Source organism: Arachis duranensis, chromosome 10 (assembly GCF_000817695.3).
Source record: "Arachis duranensis cultivar V14167 chromosome 10, aradu.V14167.gnm2.J7QH, whole genome shotgun sequence".
Lineage (NCBI taxonomy): Eukaryota > Viridiplantae > Streptophyta > Magnoliopsida > Fabales > Fabaceae > Arachis > Arachis duranensis.
The window spans coordinates 9,459,965-9,470,726 of NC_029781.3; the positions used below are offsets into that span (position 1 = coordinate 9,459,965).

General features: G+C 32.9%; 1 protein-coding gene and 1 long non-coding RNA gene across 7 annotated transcripts in view; both read right to left on the bottom strand.

The window, feature by feature from the left end:
- The window catches only part of LOC107469005 (uncharacterized protein At4g29660), an 8,049-nt gene extending 3,595 nt beyond the window's left edge, over positions 1–4,454 (bottom strand). For 4 of the 6 annotated variants that reach the window (XR_008003605.1, XM_052254954.1, XM_052254953.1 and 1 more), the window contains exons 1-3: positions 4,147–4,295; positions 3,003–3,163; positions 957–1,181 (exon numbers count right to left, since the gene is read on the bottom strand). Coding sequence is in view for 5 of the 6 variants with exons in the window: in XM_052254954.1 (XP_052110914.1) it covers positions 957–1,139 (183 nt within the window). In the remaining variant the exon portion in view is untranslated. Of the gene's footprint in view, positions 1–956; positions 1,182–2,926; positions 3,164–4,146 lie in introns of all 6 variants that reach the window. The other 2 variants (XM_052254952.1, XM_052254955.1) reach the window with 2 other exon arrangements.
- A 2,266-nt stretch (positions 4,455–6,720) lies between these two features.
- On the bottom strand, positions 6,721–10,359 carry LOC110276348 (uncharacterized). Its single transcript, XR_002368988.2, has 2 exons — positions 10,067–10,359; positions 6,721–6,952 (listed from the first exon to the last, which is right to left on the bottom strand). It is a non-coding gene; the product is annotated as an uncharacterized LOC110276348 (long non-coding RNA).
- Between the last annotated feature and the right edge of the window lie 403 nt (positions 10,360–10,762).

Sequence of the window (10,762 nt, forward strand, 5' to 3'; positions counted from 1 at the left end):
AAAGTGCCTTTAAAACTTAAAGGTAAATTCTATCGCATCGCTATAAGACCGGCTATGCTTTATGGTACGGAGTGTTGGGCGGCTAAAGGGGAGCACGAACATAAGCTGAGTGTGGCAGAGATGAAGATGTTGAGATGGATGAGTGGTCATACGCGATTGGATAAAATAAGGAATGAAGATATAAGGGAGAGAGTTGGAGTAGCACCCATTGTGGAAAAGATGGTTGAATCGCGTCTCAGGTGGTTTGGACATGTCAGAAGAAGACCGATAGAACATCCAGTCAGGAGAGTGGATGAGATGGAAGATGGACAAAGGGCGAAAGGCAGAGGAAGACCTAAGAAGACCATCCATGAGGTGGTCAAACGAGATCTACATGTAAACGGTCTCACTGTAGACATGATACATGACAAAGCACAATGGCGTCGTTTGATTCATGTAGCCGACCCCACTTAGTGGGACAAGGCTTTGTTGTTGTTTGTTGTTGTTGTATGTGAAGAAAAAAAAAAGGTAAATTGGACTTTTATTATTTGTTCTATATTATATCAGTTTATCACCGAACAGCATATAAAAACACTAATTTTTGTGTCCTGTTTTCAATGTCCTATCTTGTTCTATTCTCAAAACCAAATGCAGCCTTGGGGTGAATGCTACACATTTGAATGTTAGAACTTCTAGTCCAACCAAATCTATGAGATTATCTGCCGAACTGAACCTAGAGTCCTACACACCAATGTTTTGCCATTCTTTCTCCTTAAAAACTCATCGAACAGCACAAATAGTGAACATCATTTGGCACGACTATTTATCTAAAACTACTCATTCCGTCATTCCCTTGCTGTCGTAATTGAGACCCAAAAGAACAAAGGATTAAAAAAATGATCACAAGAAAAGAAAACAGAAAAGATAAAGACAAATAAATGAAAGGAATAAGATCAAGAATATCATAGAAGAAGAACCTTGTGGAGTTGTTCAGTGATGGCAGCCCCAACAACTCCAGTGTAGAAAGCAGCTATATAAATTGTGACTAAAGGTGTAAAGGATTTGGGCCTTCTATAAGGCGCCACCATGTCCCAAAGAAAGGTTTTCTCCCATTTTGTGTACAAGTAGTCTGCATATTTTCTCCACAAGTAGCTTGCCATTTCAATGGCCTCCCGTTCAATTATCGCAAGACAAAACAATATCTGTAGAGAGAAAATAATTTAGAAGTTTGATAGGAAACTAAAATAAAATTTTTAATTCAATTCATACACATACATACAAGAGTAATGTTGGTAAATACAGTTCAATGCCAAAGTATTGACAAGAACCATGGGATATGAAACCAAATAATAAAGTGATTTACTGATTTTCGTGTCCAAAGTATAGTTTCACTTATAAATGAATTCAAAAGACATTTTGATTTCAGAAAAGTAGTTCTCAAATCTAAGTTTACTCTAAATGAATTGAAGATCAAGGTTTATACCTCCTTTCACAATTATCCAGACAAGAAATCATCTCAAAAGGAAGGCTAATGAAAAGTTTTTTCATTTGTGTCTCCCACTTCCAGAACTAGAAAACACTAACTGTTAGCAAAAATAACATCTAGAGATCGATATATCAAGAAAGGTTTTGAATGTATAACCAAGAGATTTTTTAAGTAGAACCAGCTAAAACTAAATATAGGTAATTATCACACACAGACATTGGTGATTCAATTTTCTTGGAAGGCACCAAACCCAAAAGTTGATTTCTCAGGGAAATCTGATATTAGCATGCAACCAATTGTTCCTAATTCAGACATAAGGTCAATAAATTTGACTTAAAGGCCTTCAAAATCCCAAAACAACTCCCTAATGATACTAAATTTATTCCCCTGTTTTACCTTGCATATAATGTCTGAATTCCTTAACATCTCTACCCAAACCTCCAAAGCAGGGGAAGTGATGTCGCTACTCCTAAATTTGATATTGTCACTCCCTTCTTGTGCTATTTTTCTAAATTATTCTTTATCCTTATTATTTTATAATTTTATTTTCTACAATAATAAGAGGAAATTTCCCCCTTATCTTTAGTAAGCATAAGTTCAAATGAACATAACAAATTATTTAGGCAGCAAAATATCTCAGGAGTAAACAAACCATTCAAACATAATTATTAGAACTGAACTGGTAATTGAACCGGTTGGACCACTGGGTCACTAGTTGAACCGGTTGACCAGGTCTCACTTAAATAATCAATTGTCCAGAGATTAATCAAGAAAAAGAAAAATCCTGAAAATTGAGGTTATAATACAAAGGCTGCAATGATCACTCTTCTGTTTTTCAAAGTAATATTCCATTGGAAAATAAACTAATATAGCAGAATTCCAATAATTTTTTTGTGGAGATGAACATATTCCTCTAGAAAAGCCTAAGTCACATCCATAAACCCGAAGAGGGTGATGAGGAGCAAAAGAACTACAACAATCAGCAGCAACAGGATGAAAAGATACAACCAGAACAAGAATACAGAACGCAGATCAATCATCACAAAACAAAGTAACTAGTAATCACTCCTAACACAAAAAATCCACTAGCTACTGGCACGAAACAAAAAAGCTTCAATGATCAATTATCTTGACTTCCCTGCCTCGTTTCCAAGACTCCTTATAAAATGAAATAAGCCTTTTCATCTCCTCCATATTCACAGATTCATTGTTGAATATTTTCTTGTTTCTAGTTTTCCATATAGTCACTCACTCTTTTTGTGCACTTTTTAGCATCTTTGTTCTAAACATGCAAAGGAAAACAAAAGGGCCAAAGAACAGAACATTGAAGATCCTTCCTAAATGAAAAACAAAACAAATATACCAAAAAACTTCAACTCAAATGAAAATTCCATGTTGAAACTGCTAGAACCTTCTCATCTTCTCTCTTTTTAAAACAAACTCTTATGAATTACCACTGACCTCCAAATCAAACTATTGCAAAGTGATTAATCCACTGAGGAAATTAAAGAGTGCTACACAACACCAGAAGAAAGACCTTTTTATTGAATCTTCATCATTTGATCATCAAGCTAGGAGACAAATTAAAGGTTTTTCTCTCTTCAATTCTATGTTCAAGCTTGTAGCAGACCAGAATCAACAGAGTAATACCGTTGAAATAGTCTTCCTTCTTAATTCTTATATACCTCAGAGAATTTCCTACAAAATGAAAATTGAACACAACACACAGCCTTAAAACAAAAACAAAACAACACTCAGAAATCATCACCTCTTCCAAACACAGCCTTAAAACAAAACAGAACAACATTCAGAGTTTGAGCATTGATCACAAAAAATTGATTTCTGAAACAAAACAAAAACTGCAGAACAACATTCAGAGTTCGAGCATTGATCACAAAAAATTGATTTTTGGAACAAAACAGACAATTAACAAAACAATGAAAACATGAAGCATATAATAAATCAATGATCACCAATATCCAGCAATAATCTCAAAGACAACAATAAATACACAACAACAATTTAGCAAATAAACAAGTACAAGACCTAAATAGAAAATCCAACAAATTAAGTCGCAGCAACCTAACAATTTGGCAAATTAAAGCAACAGCAGCCCAACAATTTAGCAAATTATCAACTCAACAAGTTCAAGAACAGAAAATCACAACAACAACAAAAATTAAAAGTAACAGAAGAACAACAGAACAACAACACAAGAAAAATTAGCAAATTAACAAGTTCACAATAACAGTTAAATTTTACCAGAAGAACACTAATGCAAGTGGAATCATCATGCTAATATGTTTTCTGCAAAGATGCTATTTGTGCAGCTAAAATTTCCTAATTACTATGATCCAATTATTCTAACTTCACATGCAATCAACTTACTAAGTTTCTAAAAGCTAGAAATTATAAAACCAACTAGAAATATGGTTAAAGCATTTCATCAAACATGTTGATTGCGGTAAAATTAAAACGGAATAAGAGAACTCAAAGCTTAATTTCAATGTGATAGAGAAGAGAACATAACTATTGTAACTTTAATTCAGTCTATGAAAAAATCCAAACCACTACCAAATCAAATAATTACTTATGGTAATAGAAATCAGAAGTTGCAGAGTTTGAAAAGAGTATTGGTGTTGTGTGAGTGTATTGTCTGGTGGCGGGTTTAGGGAACTCACGGCTACAAAAGAGAGCAGTTCGACGGCTAGGTGGAGCGTGCGGGTTGGTCGCAGAGTTTGAATCAGAGCAACGTCGCTTCCAGACGAACGCGAATGCGAACTCGAACGGTGAAGGGCGAGTGAACGAGAACGGTGAACGCCGAGCGAACGTGAACGGCGAAGAACGCGAACGAAGACGCGAACGTGAACGGCAAACAAACGGCGACGGAAGCTCGCCTGAGCAGACAAAGACGACGGACGCCGAGCTCGAGGAAGCAGCCGCGATCGGTGACAGCGAACAGCGGTTAAAAACTTGGAGCACGAGGGAAGCTAGATGATGGATGGCGACCTTTGAGTGCGACGGCCGGCGGCAGTATGCCACTCCTTGCGGCGGTGGTGTAGGCTTACAGTGTCGGGTTTTTTGGTTGGGTTTGTGTGATTTCTTTCTGAATGGAAGAAGGAAAGGAAGAAAGGAAGAAAGGGAGAAAGAAACGAAGGAGCTTTTTTTTAAACCGGCCGGGTTTCGGTTCGATCTCACTGACCGGTTTTTGACTGATTCAACAGTTTTTTATTAGTTTTTAACGGTTTTACATATTTGACTGGATCGTTAATGTTGTCGGTTCGTGGTTGAATCAGTCCAACCGACTAATCTAGTTCGATTTTTAGAATATTGAAAACATAGAATAAATTACCATTTGTATTTATGAAAGATATTGAGGTTGACAAATGTACCTATATAAGAATAAAACGATAATTGTAACCATAGAAAATAGTTTTCGTGTGCTAAGAGTACCTAACAGACCAATTATATAACCAACGTATGGATACTCTTAACACACGAAAGCCATCTTTCGTTATAATTGTCGTTTTATTTTTATATGGGTACATGCGTCTGTATCTTTTATTCAGAAAACTAACTATTCTTTGTCGATATAAAAAAATAATAGTATAATTTTAAAAAATCTTGATTAACTAAACTTAATATATATTATCATTAATTATGTCGCATTTTATTGTTTAAAAATGTATGACTTGATTACTTTTTACTTTTCGAACATTAATGATAAAAGATTTTTTTAGTTTTTGTAATTTAATATAAATCTTTTGTCTCAATTGAAAAATCTTAAAATTATATGATTAAGCTAATTACCATAAAAATTAACTACTGAGAGATTCTTTTATTTCTTTATTCATGATTCATTATCTACATTTCATAGATAATATGCAAATTGGTGAATTTTAAGATTTGCATGACTAAATTAACTATTGTAAACCCTAACATAAATATTAATTTAAATTCTCTTATTATCTTTAAGTATTTATGTAACGATATCAATTATCGGGGACTCAGGTATGGGCTCCAACATGTTCAAAAGATAAGGCAAAAAATGATATTGGCTTCCGCCAGGATAAAGCTCTGATAGTAATATATCATATGGTATATTAGGGTCAAACTTTAGACTAAGCAAAGTGTGAGAAAACGGACAATTAAAAAGATAGTAAATATACGTATGTGGACAACTCCAAAACACCGTGCCTCCCATTGCAAAATCTACGTATTTGTCATATGCTGGGTATTTAAAGAATATCACGCCGGTCCTCATCTACAGACGTGAAAAAATAAGGAGGTGAGAAATTAAGGTTCTCAACACAGTACTACACGGAAACCTAAATGGATCTGCAGCCTAAGTCTAAATGTTTGTGAGGTCATAACTGTAATTCACACCCAAACAAGTACAAACACAAGTATAAAACAGAATAATAAATACATATACAAATAAACAATCACAAATAAAGAAATGCAGCAAGTATGATGCATGCATGATCCTATGCAGGTCATGAGTTCATGTGTCGGTTAGCTACCCGCAATTCAACGTCTCCAGGTCCAACATCTGGATATGACTACTCCAATGTGTATAGCCATGCACATGTGCATCATGATAAATCATGTACAATCGCGACATTAATAAAAGAATGACCCAAAATATAATATGCTCATAGTGAGTAACACTCCATATAATCTTTGGTTAGGCGAGATGGAAATCTGCTCAACTAGGTATCTCTAACACCTTGAGATTTACAGTTTTTTTTCCTGTGACCAATCTCAATAAACTTTATCTCTAAGGTAGCGTCACTACAAGAAAAACACTCATTCAGGTACACTTGAAAAGTGTAGCCAAAAATGAAAAAAAATGATGTCTTAAGAAAAGGCTACGCTTTTTAGGCGATGCCTATACTAGTTTTGCTTATTTACAAAGGCTACGCTTCTGGCCTTTGAGAATATGGTACACTTTTTAAGTGATGTTGTTCAGGACCTAAGGCTACGCTTTTCTGCACTAATGGTTACCATAATTCTAAAGAATAGGATGCACTTTTCAGGGCTATTGCATCAGTTTATAAATGTATCAAATTTTTATCTAAAATCTAATATTTGAGAATATAATTATATATATAATCTTGTATTTTTAATTAAATTTGTTAATTATTATAAAATAAAAATGAATACATATATAATAATACCATACAATAATCTTTAAATAATAAAAATTATACTGAAACAAAATATAATTATATAATGAACCAAAAATATTAAGATGATCATAATTTTGAGTATTCATACATCTCAAATTAGAACAAGTATACTCATATAATGCACTTAGAGTTTACTACTAATAAACTAGGAAAAACCAAAATATTATATCATATAAATGTATCTTAGCTTCTAATAACAGACATCATCATCAACCATACATCTTTCAATTTCCATCTTTGTCAATAAACCATCATGATAAGCATCTCAATCTTCACTCGCATCTTCAGAATTATCCTGCATAATTATATAGAAAAATAATTATAATTTAAAAAAGTACAACAAAAAAAATGTAATTAACATATTAATAACACATACAATATCCGAGCTGCATAGGATAATTGAAACTACTCTTCTTTTCATATCACCAAAAACATAAAATAAGAAACAAAGCACATTCAACATGAATCTAATAATCCCCTTTGATAATGCCATAAAAAAAAATTTAGATTACATGGACTTAAATCTAACTCAGCACATTCAACATATTTTCCATTCTTTTAGTAACACCTACCCACCAACATTATAAACTGCAACAATTTTATGACTCACCAACCACGTACATACATATATTACATAAAGACACTTTATATTACTAAGTATCTATATCCTTTATATATATCATTTGATTCATGAACTCCATAATTCTCCACCTACTAGCTTTATTTAAAGAAATCTACTCACATGATCGGAACCATTTATCCTCCTTGTATACCACTTTCGTATGTTAAAAAATATAGATTTTATTCTTTATTTTGTTTCTCAAAAATAGTAATTCCCAGCTAATGTCATTTTTTCCTTCAATCCATTTAACAATAATTTTATAATTAATTATCATTTGCTATGGCACTAACTTTATCTAACAAAAATTGAATTACATCTTCTCATTTTTGGAATATAACCTCTCCAGTCATGTTTGCTCTTGTAACATTAAAACAATTTAAACTCTGTTGTCTTTATTTATACTCTTAGTTGTTTTAAGTTTTACGAGACTTTAATCGATAAAATTCGTAGACTTGTCCAATAGTTTTTGTGGGGTCAAGAGAGAATGAAAAAAAAGAATGCAGTGGGTTCATTGAGAGATAATTAGCACACCAAAAGTTTAAGGTGAATTGAACTTTGATTTAAAAGTATTTAATATGACCCTCTTTAAAAAATAGAACTAGAGATTGTAAACTAAGTAGCACTCACTTTATTTGAAGTATATCAAAGTAAGTATTTTATGTATTGTACATTCCTAAAGACTGACATTGGAATAGGAGATTGGAGGAGTTTGCTAGAAGGTAAGAAAACAATCAAGTCAAGTCAAAATATACAAGACTCTTGGATCAAACAATTTAAACCCATCAAAAATCATTGTCGCAAAGCCCAAATCAAAAACTTATTTAGATTTTAGTAACAATGAAAATACCAAATAATTCAACTTTTTAATCACAATTTGGCACAAACTATTCTTCAGATTCCAGACTCTATCTCGGATGAAGACATACTTACCAAGTTAGAACTTGCATAACTCAATCTTTTTGGCATATCCATAGGCTTATCAGCCATTGTATCTCTCATTAGAGCAATTAAAAAATCATACTGTGCTTGAATAAATAATTAAATAAATCATACTATGCTTGAATAAATAATTAAATAAACCAAAGTCTTTTGCTTTAAAATAACAATCATATTCACGGGATACTATAAGTCACCATAAACGACATAACTAAAAAACGGACTAACACAACTTCATACTAAATGGAAACTAAAATCAGAAGTAATTCTCTAAATATTTTACTAGAAACTAGCTGAAGCAAAACAAATTAAGGAAAACAAAGAATTTATAGTATATAAATAATAAGTTAAATTGCAGCTTCATAACTAATAAAGTAATCAAGTTGGAGCTACACATGAATTAATAGCATAATAATAAAATGAAAAAAAAGTATGCATTGTACCTTATCATGGGCATCGGAAAAGAGATCAATTAAGGAGTCCACAAATGGCAAGGGATTTTGTGTGTGTAAGGCCCAAATGAAGGTGAAAAAGTAATGAATAATGACATTCAGAGACGAGAAATTAAAGATGAAACTACTTTATGAGATATTCATTAAGCTTATTTCAATGAAATTACTTAGCATTCTAAATTCAATAACCTATTGACTATTGTAGCTCAAATCTGGAAAGCAAATGATTAAACAGTTGGATTAAAAAAATTTTAACTTGTATAGTATAACAGCCCAAAATTCAAATCCAAAGCATAAATCTCACGAGGAAAGAAGAAAAAGAATCCAAAGTAAAAAAAAAATCAAAAAGTTTTAAAACAATGCACAAACCAAATAGAGTCCATACTCTGATTTTTTCTTCAGAACACCAACTATAACATAGTATAATTTCTCAAGTGATAAAATATTCTAAAGAGTTGAAGTCACAATTCAGAAACAACTATATCAGATATTCATTAAGCTTATTTGAATGGCATTACTTAGCATTCTAAATTCAATAACCTATTGACATTGTAGCTCAAATCAGGAACAAGCAAATGATCAAACAGTTGGAATAAAAAAAATTAAATTCGCATAGTATCTATACTAATTAAATCTGACCACAGCCCAAAATTTAAATCCAAACCATGAATCTCGTAAGGAAAAAAGAAGAATTCAAATCAGAAAAAACCAACAAGTTTTGAAACCAACTTGGATGCATCTAATCACTTCCTGGGAAGTCAACAACGCATGTTAAAAAATTCTAAACTCAATCCACCAAATTGTTCAAGAAATGGTAATTGTAGATATGGATGCAAGTTAGATTCAGAATTCAATTATGTAATCTACAAAATTCGCATGATTAAATTTTTTAGAGAAACTTTATTTCACTCTCTGCTTTTTAACTACTTTAGCTCATCAATTTGCTTCAGCATAAAACATCTACATTCAAATATTCCATTAGAAAAAATATATAATAAAAAAAACACAAAATCGGCCACCATAAAAAAAACAACAAAGTCAGATGAATTTTCAAAGTAACAACAACCCCAATCAGCAAGTAAAATAAATAAAAGGATACAAATTTAAGTTTTAATCATTTTTCAAGCCGTTAAATGATCCAAAAATGAAATGGGCGATAAGGTTGATCACAGAAAAGTATGAACTGAATCGAAATGTAGCTGAAAAAATCGCAAGCTAAGACAATAGAAGAACGGACCTAGGGTTTGTGGTGAACGAACATACAAGAATGAGTTCTCCTAAGCCGCAATTCATCAATTCATGAGTTCACAGATTATTGTACCAAACTCCTAAATTGAAACTCTAAAATCGGAACTTTACTCTCTCAAATTTCAGAAACCAAATGAAGTTGGAGGCATACCTTTTCGACGATGGTGACCGAATGAAGAAAGCAGTGTCGTCCTGATGTGAGCGCACAGAGAAGAGAAGCGCCGGTACGGTGAAGACGAGTGACGGCGTCGTGAATGGTGAAGATGAGTGAGTGCAGAGTCTTCCTGGAGTGGTGACACCGTGAGTGGTGACTGGTGATGGCGGAGTCTTCCTGGAGTGGTGAGTGCAGAGTCTTCTCTGTTTTGCGGCAATGAGGGGGCGCGAAGAAGAAGGGAAAAGCAGCTAACAAGGGTGAGGGTTACGCGTTTGTTTCATTTGATTTGGCTGTATGTGTTTAATTTGTATATTATTTTTTTTATGGGGTTTAATTTGTATATTATTATTTGGTGTAGAGTGAAAAAAATTTACTAAGTGTTGGACATTTGACCTAAGTATATTAGGCAATTTTTTTAAAGTGCACCTGAAACTTGACAAATAAGTTACTCTTCAAAAGCGCACTCTTTGGTGTAAAAAGTGAACCTATAGCTCTTAAGATAAGGCTACGCTTTATAAGTGATATTTATAATATCTAAGGAGACACTTTTCAAGTGATGCCACAAATGTGTTTCCTATTCTCCTACAAAAAGGAAATATAGAGAAAAACATAGCCTATTCCTAGAATAGGCTACGCTTTTTAAATGTAGTCTAAAAAAAGTGTGGATGAATGGGTATTTTTCTTGTAGTGCGT